Consider the following 19,699-nt stretch of genomic DNA (forward strand, 5'->3'; position numbering starts at 1 on the left):
CTAAATAGGTGGAGGGTGGAGTAACACCTCCATGGAAATTATCCAATCAAAGTCATCACCCACAGTTGGGTGGGTCATATCTCCATAGAAACATCCAATCCAAAGGTCACACCCTAATCAAAAAGATTAATTAATCTGCCCCCAAAAGATTGCATCAGAGATAATGGCATTTTGGGGGCCATAATACATCCAAACCAGCATAATGTCCAAAAATTGATTGTGGTGATGAATACACAACTGTATGATGATACTGTGAACAATTGTTGAATACTTTGGATGATGGTGTGGTATGCGAATATATTTCAATAAAATTGCATTAAAAAAAGTACTGTACTACACCCAGGGGAGTGAATCTCCCTGGCAACGTGGAATATGACTCCCGGGGAGGAATGTAGACCCGGCATCGTGGGACGGAGAACATCTTCTTGACCAAAAGGGGGATGTGAAAGGAAATGAAATAAGCTTCAGTGGCAGAGAGATTCCAAAAGGAGCCGAGAGGTCACTCTGGTGGGCACTCTTACGCACACTTTAGACAACCCTTTTTAGGTTCTAAAGAATTGGGGTAGCTGGTGGTGGATACCTGAAACTATCAAACTACAACCCAGAACCCATGAATCTCGAAGACAGATGTATAAAAATGTAGCTTATGAGGGGTGACAATGGGATTGGGAAAGCCATAAGGACCACACTCCACTTTGTCTAGTTTATGGATGGATGAGTAGAAAAATAGGGGAAGGAAACAAACAGACAAAGGTACCCAGTGTTCTTTTTTACTTCAATTGCTCTTTTTCACTCTAATTATTATTCTTGTTATTTTTGTGTGTGTGCTAATGAAGGTGTCAGGGATTGATTTAGGTGATGAATGTACAACTATGTAATGGTACCGTAAACAATCGAAAGTACGATTTGTTTTGTATGACTGCGTGGTATGTGAATATATCTCAATAAAATGATGATTAAAAAAAAAAAAAAAAAAAAGTACTGTACTAATATGAAGCCTTTTTTTTTCCGTAACATTAAATTTACCCTCCATAACTTATCTGTTCTTATTATTGTTCCCTCTTCACTATTTGCTATCACTAGGTCCCCCACATTCTACAATATAAACCATTTATTTTACATTTTTCACAGAATTCACATTAGTGGTAACATACAATATCTCTCTTCTTGTGCCTAGCTTATTTCACTCAGGATTTGTCTTCAAGGTTCATCCATGTTGTCATATGTTTCACGAGATCGTTCCTTCTTACTGCTGCAGAGTATTTCATTGTGCGTATATACCACATTTTGTTTATCCACTCATCTGTTGAAGGACATTTGGTCTGTTTCCATCTCTTGGCAATTGTGAACAATGCGGCTATGAACATCACTGTGCAGATATCTGTTCACGTCACTGCTTTCAGATCTTCTGGGTATATACCAAAAAGTGAAATAGCTGTATCGAAGGGTAACTCAATATCTAGTTTTCTAAGGAACCGCCAGACTGTCTTCCAGAGTGCCTGTGCCATTATACAGTCCCACCAACAATGAATAAGAGGTCCAATTTCTCCACATCCTCTCCAGCATTTGTAGTTTCCTGTTGTTTAATGGCAGCCAACTAATATGAAGTCTTGACTTTAATTCACTGAACAGCCAAAGCCTTTGATTACAGTAAGAATACATGTTGTTTGACTCTCCAGCATCTATTTCCTGATTTCAAGCAAAGCCCAAAATTTTTTCAAGGGACCGATCCCATTCATATTTTCAGACTATATGTTTCAGGGCAGGGATTGAGGGACTTCACATATGGGCAATCAGCACAACAATGGACACAGACATTTGGACAGATGATCCAGTCAGAGCCAATAAGCCACACTGGAAATGCTTGACAAAGGCAGAGATGTTCTTTTGCTGGATTTAAAGTTGTGAGAATGTGAAGCTGGAAGGGAGTGAATATGTAAAACAGTCAATACCAAAGAGGAAGAACAGAGAAACAGACAGAGATAAATGGGGTTATAGGGCCATCATCTGAATTCCTGCCCAACTGTACCTGAAACTGTTAGTTTTTATGAGATAATTAACTCCCATTTTTGGCTCAAGCCAGTCTGAGATAGGTTTTGAAATACTTAAATCAGAAGAGCCACTATTTGTCAAAATATTTATCCTTCCAGTGAGTTAGTTGTGATTATACAGGAAATTAACAAAACATTCTAATTTTATTATGTCTTCATTAGAAGCAGATACCCTCCACTTCCCCAAGAAACCTCCATCCCTCCAAAAAGTTAACATACATGAAAAACACTGTTTACAATGAATCTTACTGTGCTTAATTGGCCTCACTTAGTATCAACACTAATTGCTAATTAAGAATTTCTTCTGATTCAGGGCCTTAAAACAACCACCCTAGTCATATTTGCTCCCCAAACAATTCACACCAACACAAGTAGCATTCTTGCATAAAAGTCACAAGTTACTAACCTCTCACAACCACAATTTGAAACAAACACTTAAAATTAAAATAAAATCTTGCTAGGATGAGGTTTTTTTAAAGTCCAGAATAATTTAAGAGTATTGGTTAAAACTAGAAAGAAAGAAAAAGTAAAATCCTGACTTGCCATGTATATAAAATAACATACAGACAGAGATAATATACCTAATCCTTTTGGGGTGATACCACTTCTATCCTGAGGATTCACTGCCCAGTAATAGTACTTCAGTGTGTGTGTGATGAGAAGCACTGTTCCAACTCTCCGGATGGCATTGTATATGTTGACTGTACCGATGAATTCCGTGGACAGGTAAGTATAGAGTGTCAACTGAACCTAGAGTGTCAAAATAAAGAGCTTAAATCAAAGAAGCCCACCAGCATTTTACCCGTTTCCAGGAATACCCTAAAGCTAACTTACTAGAAGGTTAAATTGATCAAAAAGTTAAGATGCTGAGTTTGATAATCACATCCATGTTAGATAAAATATACCCTTTGAAATACACATGCAAGCACATACACACTTCTTAGAAAGCCAAACCAAGGAATTCTTCTTTCATAGCACATTATAAACACCACCAAATACATTAAATTGTTGCAGCACTATTCAGTGGCCATCTCCCAGCACTCACCTACATTCTTCCTTTCTATTGTATGCAGATATTTTAAATATATTTCCATTCCAGGAGAGGCATTAGGCCTAATGAAATGGCCTGACTGTACCTTGAACCCAAAACCAGGAACAAGCAGCCCCAGCTGCTTGCCAGGGCAAGAACTCTGCACATCAAACACTGCTTGATACATGTTTTTTGCTCAGTGGTAGGGCCTCCTCCCCCTGGGGTGTATAAATACCCCACCCTTGGGCAATACAGGCAACTCATCTAAGACTCAAGGAGGGGGGTGGGGACCTGCCATCCACCAATCCTGATGTAAGCAGTTGGCCTCCCAGGGAGATCAGCCATGAGGGGATCTCTTCCTATGCTCTTCTGGGCTCTGTGCTGTATAAGTAATAAAGCAGTCATTTGCTGAAAGTTCTGTTGTGCCTGAGCCTGTGTTCCTATAGCAACTCACTCCACATGGGGCTTCACAGAAGATTGTTTAAAAAACTATAAATATATATATACACACATATATATATGCTATAATCCACTGATTTGATGAAAGATAACATTATTTTAATATACCTACTGCTATTCAAATGGATAGGTCTAGTCTATTTGTCACTGATGCAATATAATCCCTTTTTTTTGACATTCAAATTCTTAACAGGTAACCTTTTCTAGTTTACTTCATTCATTCAGCAAATATTTACATCCACCTATTTGTACAGCATTGTTTTATGGGAATACAATGGCATATACACTGCTCTCAGTAGCTGAAATCCATTTGAGAAGATGGAAAATACACAAAAATTTAAGTGAAAAATCAAAGATAATAAATACACCTACAAAACGTAAGAAAGGTCATAAGGTAACATGGAATTAATTGCAAAATGAGTGGTAATAGAGCTGTTAAATATCATGAATTCAGAAGCCAAGAAGGACACACTAGAACAGTCAACAAAAAGCTTCACTAACAAAATAGGAATTAAGACAGATTTTGAAGATAAGCAGAACTAAGAGATAAACAGAATAAGAGAAGACATTTCAAACAAGGAAAATGGTGGATGAAAAAGGTTTCCCTACACCTAGAACAATGGTTCTTAATCCTGACTGCATGTTAAAATACTGATGCCTGGGACCCATCCCAGACTACTTGAATCAGAATCCGGGGTGAAGGGGATAGAATTAAAAAAAAACAAAAATAATCTCCCCTGACTTACTCTATCAGCAGCCCAGATTGAGACCCAATGTTCTAGGGAAATCTTTGTACCTGCTCTCTAGCCACTAAGGATATTTAAGTCTGTGACTTAGAATGGCTAGAAAGGTAAACTGGCATAAAATTAATGCTAGATAAAGGACTTCTTCATTATGAAAAAAAAAAAAAAAACTGGGAAATCATTAAAAGTTCGGGAGTTAGAAAATGATCATCCAATAACAGTGACACAATATGAATATATAGGAATTCTGGCAAAAAAAGAAAAAATCCTGATTAAATTAAATACAGAAATGGAGAGCTGGAGTAAGTCAGACTATGGAGAATGGTACTGTGATAAGGGGAATGAACAGGATTTAATAATAACATACTGAGATGCAAGATTATTCACTTGCAACCGATTAATAAACATTCCCTCATTCACTTATTGCATAATCTAATAACCACATAAATTATGTGTAAACATCTGTCTTTCCTACTAGACCTAAATTCTATGAGGGCAGGAATCAGGTCTATCTTGCTCACCGATGTATCTATAGTGCCTAGCATACTCAACAAATACCTGTTAAGTAAATGAATTACTACTACAGATACAAAAATTCCTCTCCTGTTAGGTCATAAAAAAAAGACTGTCTCTGAGCAGATAAAAGATAAATAGGACTTATAAATCACTACCAGCACCATTTTCCAAAAGCAAAGGTTGGTAATCAGAGGTGGATTCACCATAAAGCTAATAAAGCTTAAACACTATAATCACTGACCTGTACAGGTTCCTTCCAAGGCCCTAAATATAATTTTGTGTTCATAATATTGTACTCATCTTCCTACCTACCTACTTACCTACAACAGTATAAGCTTCAGGTCCAACAAAATTTTGTCAGCCCTTTGTTATAACTACTTTTAAAATAAATTTAAAACTGACACATTTCATGAATATCCAAAGCAGCTGGCTGAAACAGAAGGAAAGTTTAATACTACCAAATCAATTGCAAATTATAAAAAGGAAATTAAGAAAAGTTATTAACAAGTACAAGGTAGAAAACAACATACAACAATAGCTAAGAATCTAAGGAACTAATATGATGAAATCATTAAAAAGCCATTCCCCTATAACTAAGCATCTAACAGGAGGTCTTTAAACAACATCAAAAGAGACACATAGCCTTACAAATAAGCTGGTTAGTAAGGCAAAGAAGTGTCTAGGATAATGGTTTTAAAACTTGAAACAATCCTTGAAAAGAAATAAAACTGAGGGTCAGAGACAAGAAAAAGGTCAAATTTGAACCCAGAGATAAAAAGCTACCACCTCCAGCTGCCTCCTTTGATTATTTCCAAATGGCAATCAGAGACAGCAGCTGTTTTTCTCTTTAACATTTGAAAAGACCAACTGAAAATAAGACACTATGACTCAAGAAAGCAAAAAAGTCCACAGGATTATTTTTCTGACAACTAAAATAAGTATGTGCTATTCCAACCTAAACGATGATATACAATGCAAGTGGAACAAAAGAGGAAACAAGTAAAAGGAAAGTAAAGGGTTTGAACAAACATAACATCTAACAAAAAAAAAGCAAATAATACAGATACAATTATGCAATTTAATTAAAAATTTGTTCAAGTTCTGCTTAAAACTACCAGGTTAATATTTTTAGGACAATTTACTACATCAGGATTTATCAAAGGTTATCCTCAAATTTTTTACCATTAATCCACTTACAACCACTTAGAAGTAATTACTGTGTTGTTACAATACTAAAGAAATTATTTTGCACAAATATAATGATTTATAATTTGTATTAATGTAAAATTTAAATGATAACATGTGACCAATATATCATGGAAGCCTTCAAAGAAAGGGTAACATTTTTACCTATAACTCTAAGAATGAAACTTAGGAGTTCATCATGGTGGGAAAAAGTATGTGTGAAAAGAGCAAGGAGACAAGAGGAGTAGGGTGGGTTGTTAAGGAATTGAAAAAATTTTGTATATTTGCAATAGAACAAAGCTATAGTTGCTATGAAGCATATTATATTTACATTGCAACTATCCAACTTTGCCTTATATTTAGTGAAACAAAGCCTCTCTCAGATAAAACTTTATTTAACAGCAAAAAACCATTGTTCTATATTTTAAAATACTGCCACTGCTTTACAAAAAAGAAAAAGAAACAAAGAAAATAATACACTGAGACAAATTTTCCTAAAAAGAAAAAAAGTATGGTTAGTCAAAAAGTTAATCCACTTTAATTTTATATAGTAGTATGTAAAAAGATGAAAGGAAATCCCCAAATAATGAGAATCGCAAAATAAAATCAATATATATTACCTTGGCTGGAGAATGAATCCATATTGCTGGGTTAAGAAGAATATGATCACACAATTGCTTGAGTAGAGGCATCCCATTCTGCAGATTACTAAGATACTTTGAAAATGCAAGGCAAAGTTCAAGTACTGCTCTGCTGACATGAGATTTAGAAGACTGTGAAGAAAAGTAGTTCAAAGGTGTCTAACAATTCAAAGCAAGGTAAGTAAATTGCAGGCTGTCAATACCAGAAAAAAAGCTGACTCACAAACTAGACCCAAAGTTACAGTTGCCATAAGGCTCAATGTCACATTTGCTCTAATAGAGGAATGGGACAAGGTAAAACAAAAGGTTATTTTAATTTAGGTAATTTTATGTAACCAAGGAGACACACTTGCAGACAGAATTTAAGTTCAAGTTCATGGCCAGCAAATTAAGAATCAAAAACACAAAAAGCATTTCATACTTTACCTTTTCAAGACTATATCCTATTACCAAGAAACCCTTACAGGCAAGCATCTGCTCCTGCATAGCAATTGAGTTCTTCAACAACTCCATGATAAAAGCCAGCAAGGTTGAACTGGAGTAAGAAAAAAGGCAATGGTTTCAAAAACATAATTTCTATCAAAAAACACAGATAGATGATGCAGTCTCCATTTATTTTAATAAAAAGTTATCTTCTTGAAGGAAATTGAAGTTCTACTAAAACTGCCTCCAACATTCACTTCAGAAATAGAATTTCAATACAGTAATTAGGATTTAATCAAATATTTATTTCATATACTTTATCACAAATATTGAACTTAATGAATCAATTAAAAACAATACGACATATGAAATAGCGAAAGGTTAGCAATTGTGCCAGTTTCAATGTTATTGTGTCCCCCAAAAGCCATTATCTTTGATGTAGTCTTGTGGGGCAGACGTTTTGGTGCTGATTAGATTTGCTTGGAATGTGCCCCACCCAGCTGTGGGTGATGATTCTGATGAGATATTCCCATGGAGGCATGGCCCCACCCATTCAGGGTGGGCCTTGATCAGTGGAGCCATATAAATGAGCTGACTCAAAGAGAAGGAACTCAGTGCAGCTCTGAGTGACGTTTTGAAGAGGAGCAAGCTTGCTAGAGAGGAACGTCTTGGGAGAAAGCCATTTTGAAACTAGAACTTTGGAGCAGACGCCAGCCATGTGCCTTCCCAGCTAACAGAGGTTTTCCGGACGACATTGGCCACCCTCCAGTGAAGGTACCCGATTACTGATGTGTTACCTTGGACACTTTATGGCCTTAAGACTGTAACTGTGTAGCCAAATAAACCCCCTTTTTATAAAAGCCAATCCATCTCTGGTGTTTTGCATTCTGCAGCATTAGCAAACTAGAACAGATTTTGGTACCAGAGAAGTAGGGTGCTTTTGCTGCTGAGTCTGCCGATACCAAACATGTTGGAACGGCTTTTTAAATGGATAAGGGGAAGATTCTGGAAGAATTGTGAGAAGCTTAATAGAAAAGGCCAAAACTGCTTTAAAGAGACTGTTTATGGAAATATGGACTCTAAAGATACTTCTGATGAGGACTTGAGCAGAAATGATGAATGTGTTGAGGCAAACTGGAAGAAAGGCGATCCTTGTTTTAAAGGGGCAGAAAATTTGGCAGAATTGAGTCCTGGTGTCAGATGGAAGGAAGAATTTGAAAGTGACAACCTGGAATACTTAGCTGAGGAGACCTCCAGACTACATGTGGCGGATGTACCCCGGCTTCTTCTTGCAGCTGAAAGTAAAATGCGAGCAGAAAGAGATAAACTTAGAACTGAACTCTTGTGTTCAAAGAAACCAGAAGCTGATGGCTTGGAAAATTACTGGCCTCCAGGGGATGGAATCCCAGAAGCTACAGCCCAAAGTGAGGATTTAACCAAACATGGAACCCAATCACCATTTCAGTACAAGCCGCCATTTCAGTACAAGCCAAGATTGGAAAAGGAGTTAAGCAGAAAGGATTTGTGGCAAGTCCTATTGCCTGACGGCTTTGACCCGTGTGCTTCATGCAAAGCCAACAGAATTTTTGCGAGCTCTTTACAGACAGAGCCGCTGCCAGTCGGGAGTGGAGGAGAAAGACAAGGAACAAACTGAAGGAAAAATTTCTTCAAAGACAGAGCCATGGTGGTTGAGGTCTGGAGTCAAGAGGCCTTGGGCTGGGAGAGTGGAGCAGCCCACATGCATGGAAAGGGTGAGTTTGCCCCAGAGGTCAAGGGTGGGCATTCCACATCAATGCTCTGGAAGAGTTTTGCCACCCGAGGTCCCAAAGAGGGTGGAGCACATTCTCAGGGAACTGGGGAGAGCCTGGCTGCCACCACATTGTTCTGAAGGGGTTGAGCATGTGCCCTGGAGATGGAAGGGAATCCGGGAGCTGCCCCAATGTTTGCGGAGGGTGGGGCCGAGAAGGTGGTCTCCCCAATGTGTGGATACGTTGGAGCACTCACCCAAGTGTTTGGAGAGGAAAGAGCTGCCAGAAAGGCCCTTGGGAAAGGTTAGATTCCTGCTCTCTCAAGCCCCAAGGATGCAACGTTGTTCTGTAAATGGCTCTCAGACTTTGAAATCTAATGGAGTTTGTCCTGCGGGTTTTAGGAACTGTTTTGGTCCTGTTAGCCCTGTTTTCCTTACTGTTTCTCCTTATGGCAATGGGAATGTTTATCCTATGCCTGTCCGTCCTTTGTAAGTCCACAGATCCAAAGCTAAAGGAGAATCATGCCTTAGGACCCACCACGCCTGTAATTGATTTTGATGGGATCTTGTACTTAACTACTGTTACTGAAATGATTTGGGTTTTTGTGATATTGTGATGGGACGAATGTGTTTTGTATATGGAGGGATAATGTCACTTTGGGGTCCAGGGGGTGGAATGTGCCAGTTTGAATGTATTGAATCCCCCAAACGCCATTATCTTTGATGTAGTCTTGTGGGGCAGACGTTTTGGTGCTGATTAGATTTGCTTGGAATGTGCCCCACCCAGCTGTGGGTGATGACTCTGATGAGATATTCCCATGGAGGCATGGCCCCACCCATTCAGGGTGGGCCTTGATCAGTGGAGCCATATAAATGAGCTGACTCAAAGAGAAGGAACTCAGTGCAGCTGTGAGTGACATTCTGAAGAGGAGCAAGCTTGCTAGAGAGGAATATCCTGGGAGAAAGCCATTTTGAAACCAGAACTTTGGAGCAGACGCCAGCCACGTGCCTTCCCAGGTAAAAGAGTTTTTCCGGACGCCATTGGCCATCCTCCAGTGCAGGTACCTGATTACCAATATATTACCTTGGACACTTTATGGCCTTAAGACTGTAACTGTGTAGCCAAATAAACCCCCTTTTTATAAAAGCCAATCCATCTCTGGTATTTTGCATTCTGCAGCATTAGCAAACTAGAACAGCAATGTACAAAAACAAGTAATAGAAATGACACATTAACAAGTATATTAAGGTCTTGAAGAACTAATGTAACTTAGATAAGCAGGTATTTTCAAATTTGGAGATTTAGGAGCTGTAAAGATTACTGATGTGTTACCTTGGACACTTTATGGCCTTAAGACTGTAACTGTGTAGCCAAATAAATCCCCTTTTTATAAAAGCCAATCCTTCTCTGGTGTTTTGCATTCTGCAGCATTAGCAAACTAGAACAGATTCTGGTACCACAGAAGTGGGGTGATTTTGCTGCTGAGTTTGCAGATACCAAACATGTTAGAATGGCTTTTCAAATGGATAAGGGGAAGATTCTGGAAGAACTGTGAGGAGCTTGATAGAAAAGGCCAAAACTGCTTTAAAGAGACTGCTTATGGAAATATGGACTCTAAAGATACTTCTGATGAGGACTTGAGCAGAAATGATGAATGTGTTGTTGCAAACTGGAAGAAAGGCGATCCTTGTTTTAAAGTGGCAGGGAATTTGGCAAAATTGAGTCCTGGTGTCAGATGGAAGGAAGAATTTGAAAGTGACAACCTGGAATACTTAGCTGAGGAGATCCCCAGACTACATGTGGAGGATAATAAACCCCCTTTTTATAAAAGCCAATCCATCTCTGGTGTTTTGCATTCTGCAAAATTAGCAAACTAGAACAGGAGCCAAAAGAAGGGAAAAGAAGTATGGGGCAAAAGGACTAGGGTAGAAATCCTCAAAATGTGTTATGCCTCCAGATTGGCCTAGTTTGAATGGTGCAGAAGGTTCATGACAGGGAAGTTAGGGGAACAAAGTTAAGTTGGAGACAAACTGAAGGGTCTTGAACACTAAAGAAGCTTGTTCATGATCCAACAGGAAAATCATAATTCACCAATCTTGAAGGCTTTTTAAACTGTAAAGGGGCTACAGTCATGCTCCAATTCTCATAACTTTTAGAGATAATATAAAGGGAACGGAACAAGTCAACTGTTATCTCCTACTCAAAAGCTTTCAGAGTCCCACAAAAGAGAGAGCACATCCAGCAGCCAACCTCCTCTCACATCAGTGCTTTTAAATGCTAGCAATTCCAATAGAAATGATGGAAAAAAAATAATAAAAAGAAGGATAACCACAGAAAAGGACTGAATCCACAGCTATGAAGGTTTTAGAGTGAGACACAAAAAAATTCTATTAAGTATTAATACATCAAAGGTAATTTTCTTTTTGTTACTTTAAATGTACTCAAATACTAGAAGGCTAGTTCCTTTTTTGAAAATAGTATCTTTCTAGCCTAAATATAACCTTGGGGAAATCATTCCATTATTTATTATATACATTGATAGACATCAAAAAACACATACCAAAGATAGAAAATTTCAAAAGGAGAGATTGGAATACTCATTTAAATATCTTGAAAAATTAATGCAACAATTATTTTACTATAAATAGTTTCACTAGAAAATATAGGTTCAAAATCAGCCATAAGAAATTCGTTTAGACATCCCATCCCATGTTCTATAAATTATTCTACAATACATATGCTCTTATCTTTCTAGATACAACAAAAGAGAGGAGACAAAATGGAACAAATGTTCAGTCTACTAACAAAAAAGACTAAATCATCTCTTATCTAGCACCATAAAATATTTTGGCTTTCAATTACTTATATGCATTCAGTTATAAATAATTAAAATACAAAAAGGTAAATCCCCATAACTGCCAAGTAACAATTTAAAATATCTTTTGCATTAGAACAACTTTAGACAAAACTTAATTCATTATTGATAAATCCATTATCACCATTCATACCTCTATTCCAAAGCAACTTTACTATGTTTGTTTTTGAGTTTCCATATTTTCACTAGGTAACAATCTAAATTAATACTAATATTACTGAAATAGATTTTTAATACCATTTGTAGTTCGCAAATTTCTTTAAAATATATTATCTCTTTTAACTGTACAACAAACTTGAAGGGCAGAGAAGATAATCTGCAACTTAACAGTAATGAAAGCAATTCTTATACCAAATTATAGAAAAAAAATAAATATACTCACCATATAGTTAAGTCAACCTCATCAGATAAATATTGCCTATAATCCAACTGCGCAAAAAGTGGAAAAAGCACTTGTACGCCTCCAATGGAATGCATAGCACTTTGGATGGAATGTGTTAAAACTGCCTTCACATCCTTATAAAAAAGAAGACAGTAAAAGTTCCGGTGATTATTTTCCAAAACAATTAAAAATGAAGCACAACTGTAATGCAAGAACACTAAAATGTTATTTCATCTGTTTAATAACAGCTACTAAATATACCTCAATAATACATCAAAACTTACCCTTGAAAATATTTGTAAAAAATTATAGTTAGTACCTGCAGCATGAGTGCATGCGGTGAATGAACAAAAATTGAAGGATTATCCTTAGGGGATGATTCAAGGCAGAGTTGGGCATCTGTAGCCCGAGGATTGTACGTGAATGCAATGGCATTAGAGAGTTTGCCGTCATACAATAAAAGTTTGTGATGTTCAGCAAGAAAGAGGTCGCTTTCTGCTTTGAATTTAAATACACCCTAAAAATTAATAGAAAAGAGAAGAGTTAAGGTAGTATGCCACAAAAAGAAAATATAAATATAAATCATCACATGTATAAACATTTAAAGAAAAATACCATTGATAACTTTTCTAACAAAATTTAATAGGAAGCCATAGCTGTTTATTTTGAAAATAGGCTGAAGTCATTTTAAAGCTGTAATGGAAACCAAGTCTAAGAAATCCAAGACCAGGATAAAAATAAAACTTAAAAATTTAACTGCAACCTCTGAAAGCACTTGAAGGAATATCTTCTCTAACTGCCTATGAATTCTGATTCAATACTGCCTTAAAAATAAAATATGAATCACAACAGGAAGATTCTTTACCCTATGATTTTACATGAAACTGTCAAAGGAAAGTTATTAAATATATCACTTTGATACATTTCATTTTTCTAAAATTTCTGTGTCCTAAATAAATTCCTGACAAATTTTTAAGCACACATTTAACAGTCTTTTAAAAAAACTGTAAAAAAAGGTGAATTATAGTGGGGATAAATGTTATTGGAGAGAATGCCCTTCAGGCAAACTAAAAAAGGTAACCTATTTGTCATTTTTTATCCAACAACAGCCATATGATTTTGGAGAATACACAGTCCATTTTCCAGAGGCAGAAACTAAGGAAGTCCAAAGAAATTAATTATTAGAGACTACAATACTAATTTGTGACACAGTAAAACCTTAAAACCAGCCCAAGTACAAATTTTACTTTTTGATTCTATATGAAATACTGTAGGTTAACATGGCAGGTGCATTTTTTTTTTTAAAGAAACATCCAAACAAACACATTTTTATTTGAAGTCTGTGGAATTAAGGGATATTCATCCTTAGTAACAAATCTTTACTGCTTTCTTTAAAAATCATCCTGAAAATAGGGTAATAATAAAATCAGTAACATTATTTTTCAGACTCAGCAGAAAACCTAACTCAAACTAAAGAAGAAAAAATCGACTATTTATCAAAACAGTTCATTTAATAATCATAACCTGGATTTTTAACTTTCGATAAAGAACAACACAATATCCAATGTCTTCAAATGAAATTTTTCTAAATTTTAAGAATTTAAAATTACTATCATTAACTCAAAATTACATAAGACTTGAAAAATAGTTGCAAAAATTTAAATCTTAAGAGGTATTTTCTATAGTGAATTTTTACACATCATCATTGTATGAAGAGAACTACCTCTAACTGCTATGCAAAATAATTTGGCCAGAATCTATGAAACCTAAATATTGCTGCATTAAGCTTGGTATTATTTTGTCAAGTAAAGGTGGGAATATACGCAACAAATACCAGGACACAAAATCCAGCAACATACAGAAAGGATTATATACCATTACAAAGACAGATTTAAACCAAGACAGAAAGCAAGGCTGGTACGACATCTGAGCAGCAATCAGTGTGATACACTATATTAATAAAATAAAGGACAGAATCACACAATTATCTTAATAGAAGCAGAAAAAAGCATTTGACAAAAAGCAGCATCCCTTCATGATAAAAACACTCAATGAACTAGGAATGGAAAGGAACTTTTTCAAACTTACAAAGTTATGAAAAACTCACAGCCAACATTATACGGAACAGCAAAAGACTGAATATTTCTCCCCTAAGATCAGGAAAAAGACAGAAATGTCCGCTCTCCCACTTTCTATACAACATTGTACTAGAGGTTCTAACCAGTGCAATTAGGCAAGGAAAAGAAATAAGTGATATCTCAACCACACAGAAAAATGTAAAATATCTATATTTGCAGAAAACATGATCTTAGCTACAGAAACCTAAAGGAGTACACACACACAAACACACACACACACACACACATAACTATTAGAGCTAATAAACTAATACAGCAAGGTTGCGGGATAGAAGTTAAATATACAAAAATCGATTGTATTTCTATATGCCAGCAACGAACCATCTGAAAATGAAATTAAGAAACAGCATCAAAAAGGAAAAATATTTAAGTTAAATTTAACAAAATAAAGGCAAGACTTGTTCACTGAAACCTACAAATTATCACTAAAAGAAATTAAAGAAGACCCTGTTCTAGTTTGCTAATGCTGCCAGAATGCAAAACACCAGAAATGGATTGGCTTTTATAAAGGGGGTTTATTTGGTTACAAAGTTACAGTCTCAAAGCCATAAAGTGTCCGAGGTAAGTCATCAACAATCGGGTACCTTCACTGGTGAATGGCCAATGGCATCACGGGTACCTCTGTAAGCTGGGAAGGCATGTGGCTGGCAACTGCTCCAGAATTCTGGTTTCAAAATGGCTTTCTCCCAGGACGTTCCTCTCTAGGCTGCAGTTCCTCAGAAATGTCACTCTCAGTTGCTCTTGGGGCATTTGTCCTCTCTTAGCCTCTCTGGAGCAAGAGTCTGCTTTCAAAGGCCATCTCCAAAATGTCTCTGTAAACTGCAGTTTCTCTCTCAGCTTCTGTGCATTCTTCAAAGTGCCCCTCTTGGCTATAGCAAGCTCACTCCTTCTGTCTGAGCTATATAATGCTCCAGTGAACTAAGTCAGACCCATCCTGAATGGGTGGGGTCAAATCTCCACGGAAATTATCCAATCACGGTCATCACCCACAGTTCGGTGGGTTGCATCTCCATGGGAAACACTCAAAGAATTACAATCTACTCAACATTGATACAGCTGCCCACACAAGATTACATCAAAGATAATGGCGTTTTGGGGGACATAATACATTCAAACCAGCACAGACCCTAATAAATGGAAAGACATATCATGCAAATAGATTGGAAACTTAATGTTGTTACGATGGCAATATTCTCTAAATTGATCTACCCAATACCTATCAAAATCCCAGATACCTTTTTTGCAGAAATTGGCAGGTTGATCTTAAAAGTCATATGGAAAGGAAGGAACCCAGGATAGCTAAAACAATCTTGAAAAGGAAAAACACAGTTGGAGGACCCACACTGATTTCAAAATGTTCTACAAAGATACAGTAATCAAGACTGTGTGGTACTGGCATAAGAATAGAAATATAGAAAAATGGAGCAAAATTGAGAACCCAGAAATAATACAGGCATTTAAATCAATTGATTTTCAACAAGGGTTCTGTGCTGGTTTGAATTATTATGTCCCCACAAAAGCCATGTTCTTTAATGCAATCTTGTGGAAGTAGACTTATTAGTCTTTTGATTAGGGTGGTACATTTGATTAGATTTTTTTCCATGGGGATGTGACCCACCCAACTGTAAGTGAGACCTTTTGATTAGATTCCGTGGAAGTGTGAACCTGCCCATTCTAGAAGGACCTTAATTAGATCACTAGAGTCCTTTTAGAGAGCTCAAGGAGAGAAGGAGCTCAGAGAAACTGAGAGAGACATTTTGGAGAGAAGCTAAGAGCCAACACAGACACTTGGAGATGCAGACAGAAAGATGTTTAGAGATGCTAAGCTAAGAGATGAAGCCCAGTTTGCCCCAGAGAACCTTAGAAAGGACCCCCAGACACTTGGAGAGAAACATCCTGGGAAAACAAACAAGGAAGCCCAGGAGCTGAGAGAGAGAAGCGACGAGGGACAGAAGCCCAGGGATATTTTGGGGAAAGCCATTCCGAAATCAGAACCTGAAAGTTAAGGACCAGCTGACACCAGCCATGTGCCTTCCCAGCTGACAGAGGTGTTCCGGAAGCCATCATCCTTCCTTCAGTGAAGGTATCCTCTTGTTGATGCCTTAGTTTAGACACTTTTATGGCCTTAGAACTGTATCTGTAACCTAATAAATCCCTTTATAAAAGCCAATACTTTTCTGGTATTTTGTATATCGGCAGCTTTAGCAAACCAGAACAGGTTCCAAGATAATATTGTACTTCATTGTGGAAGACTGAATGCTTCCCCCAATAAAATCAGGATCAAGACAAAATATCCACTCTCCACTTTTATTCAATATTATACTGGAGGTCCTATCCAGTGCAAAAAGGCAAGAAACAGAAAGAAGTAAAACTTGTATACAACATGAACTTATATGCAGAAAATTCTAAAACATCTACAGAAAAAGCTAAAAGCTAAACAAAAACTAAAAAGCAAGTTTTGCAAGGTTTAAGGTTTAAAGAACAATCAACAAAACTCAACCGTATTTCTATATGGTAGAAACAAATGATTGGAAGTTGAATTAAAAAAAAATTTCTAATATCAACCAAAAAACACAAAATATTCAGGAATACATTTAACAAAATTGTACAAGAACTATACAATGGAAACTACAAAATATTGCTGAGAAAAATTAAAGAAAACCTAAATAAATTGAGAGATAAACTGTGCTCATGGATTGGATAACTCAGTAAGATGTCAATTCTCCCCAAATTTATATGTTGATCCAATGCAGTCCCAAAGAAAATTCCAGCAAGCTTTTTTGTAGAAATTGACAAACTGGCTCTAAAATGTATATAGAAATGCAAAGGACCTAGAAGAGCCCAAACAATTTTGAAAACTTAGGAAGATAGTTGGGAGATTTAGACTTCCTATTTTAAAGAATTGATATAAAGTTATAATAGACAAAACAGTGTGGAATGGCATAAGAAAAGACATACAAACGAATAGAATAGAATAGAATAGAATAGAATAGAATAGAATAGAATAGAGTCTTCAAGATGTCAAAGTAATGTAATGAGGAGAGAAAAGTATTTAAAAACACAAAATAGTGCTAGAAAACCTGGGTATCCTTATGGGGGAAAAAAATGAACCTTGACCTTAACTCACAACGTACATAGAAATTAACTCGAAATGGATCAGAGGCCTAGATGTAAAAGATAAAATTATTAAAATTACAGAAGAAAACATGAGAGAAAATCTTTCCAACCTTGGAGTAGGCAAATATTTCTTAGGAACCAAAAACAGCAAGACCATAAAAAAAATTGATAACCTAGAATTCATCAAAATAAAATTCCTCTGCTTTTCCAAAGACATCATTAAAAAACCAAAGGCAATACATAGACTGGGGAAAACTATCTGCAAAGCATATATGTGATAAAACACTCACATGCAGAAAAAATAAGGAAATCTCAATATACTCAATAATAAGAAAACAAATAACCCAACAAAAAAATGAACAAAAGATTTCAACAGATTCTTCACCAAAAAAATACACAAATGACAAATAAGCAATGAAAAGATGCTCAACTCTGTAGTTATCAGAGTAATACAAATTAAAACCACAATGAGGTACTACAATGAGGTACTCAAATGTCCAATATTTTAAAAACTAATAATACCACATGCTAACAAGGATGTGGCACAAGGATATGATCTCATACCCTACTTGTAGAAAGGTAAAAGTGTACAGCCACCTTGGAAAAGAGTTTGGCAATTTTGATTATCATACTACTTAGAAATTTCATTCTTAGGTATTTACAAAATGAAAATACATGTGTACACAAAGATTTGTACACTAATGTTAAATAACTGCTTATTCATATAGGCACAAACTGGATACAACCAAATGTCCATCAGTAGATGTGAATTTTAAAATTGATACATATTCAGGCAATGGAATAGTACTCAGCAAAAGGAACTACTAACATAAAACAACATGGATGAATCTCAAAACATGCTGAGAAGAAACCAAACTCAAAAGAACACATATTGCATGATTCCATTTACTAAAAAAAAACAAATCTAATCTATAGTGACAAAGTAAAAATTAGTGGTTGCCTGTTAACAGGAATGGGGAGGGATTGGAAAGGTAAAAGGAATTGACTGGAAAGGGACACAACAGAACCTTTTGAAGTGACAGAAATGGTCTATTTCTTGATTGTTGTTGAAGTTATACTTTTGCCAAAACTCAATTAACATATGATGTTACTGTATGTAAACTGTATGTAAAGCAACACAATAAAGTTGATTTTTTTAAAGGAACATAGCAAACACTAACTCACCCTCTGCAACCAAACCCTACACTAGCAATGTCTTAACCCTGAGATTCCCAAACTTTCTCAGTTCATGTCACTCTTAGCATCTCCTAAATTTCTTCATGGAACTCTGAGCCAAAATAAATAGTGAACATTTCTGTTTAAGTGCTTTGGTCCAAACAACTTTATATCCTAACAATTTAGTACCCATTTGAAAAAAAAAATGCACAAGTTGAAAGGGAAAAAAACATTTTTGCTTCATTCTTAAATAAGCAAAAGCACTTATTAATGGGATGTATGCATATTCTGAGAATTGCACAATTCTCAAATCTTGGAATCAAATTGCACATCAACACCCTCATTTTTGGGTCCACATTGATTTCACAGAGTACTTGCTTTTTTGTCATAGCAACTGCCAAAAATTTAGCTATGCAAAGATATGACATCATCAGAGAAATGCAGCATGAACTAACACTGAAACCTGAGCTAGTAGTTTATTTAGTATCTCATATACATTGCCACTGTGTTTACCTCAAAAATTAATAACTTCAGCACCCCTATGACTTTCCTTAAGTGGGTCTCTGGTTACCTCAGCAAACAGATTGGTAACGCAAAATAATTCACCTCATGCATCACCTACCTTCAAATCAAGCTCATCTAACATTGATTAAACAGTGAATAGTTAAATAAAGTACCTTGTATCCCAGGCCCAGCTGATAAATAGCAAAAATCTGAGCTGCATTAAGAGCTTCACTAAAAAGGTAAGCTGAGGTCATCTGACCACAGAACACCCTATTAGCATCTGCTGTTTCTGAGGAGCCCAGGAAGCATTTGTCAAATGTCTGTGAAAGAAAACAGATTTTATCAGAGAAAAAAACAAAAAATTCTCTCCTCCAGAAATAATAAAAACTTATATTGCTATAAATATTTTATCCATTCTAATCTATAGTCTAAATAGATTAATATAATTCATTTAGCATTTCACTTTACTCATTCCCACCTGGAATGTAGATCAGGAAAAGGAGATATGATTTTTCCAAAAGTACAATAAACAAAATGTGATGACTAACTGGATCTAGGAAAAGGTATTAGACAAATCATTAAGGAATCTGATGGTCATACTTGGACAACCAAAAATCCAGATAGAAGTACAGGCTTTGGTCCAACTAGGAAAATAATGAGTTAGGTTCGGGATATACAGAATTGGCCTTTTCTGTGAGCTAATGTGGACCG

The 19,699-nt window shown here is 36.2% G+C and overlaps 1 protein-coding gene across 3 annotated transcripts in view; it reads right to left on the reverse strand.

Moving 5' to 3' along the window:
• Positions 1-19,699, reverse strand: part of LRBA (LPS responsive beige-like anchor protein) — a 1,009,660-nt gene that overhangs the window by 813,323 nt on the left and 176,638 nt on the right. For all 3 annotated transcript variants that reach the window (XM_037830797.1, XM_037830798.1, XM_037830799.1), the window contains 6 exons: positions 19,162-19,308; positions 12,373-12,570; positions 12,054-12,187; positions 7,052-7,160; positions 6,605-6,757; positions 2,633-2,801 (listed from right to left, as the gene is read on the reverse strand). In XM_037830797.1, coding sequence (XP_037686725.1) covers positions 2,633-2,801; positions 6,605-6,757; positions 7,052-7,160; positions 12,054-12,187; positions 12,373-12,570; positions 19,162-19,308 — 910 coding nt within the window. The remainder of the gene's footprint in view (positions 1-2,632; positions 2,802-6,604; positions 6,758-7,051; positions 7,161-12,053; positions 12,188-12,372; positions 12,571-19,161; positions 19,309-19,699) is intronic.

The sequence above is a fragment of the Choloepus didactylus genome, chromosome 3 (genome assembly GCF_015220235.1).
Source record: "Choloepus didactylus isolate mChoDid1 chromosome 3, mChoDid1.pri, whole genome shotgun sequence".
In the NCBI taxonomy this organism is placed as follows: domain Eukaryota; kingdom Metazoa; phylum Chordata; class Mammalia; order Pilosa; family Megalonychidae; genus Choloepus; species Choloepus didactylus.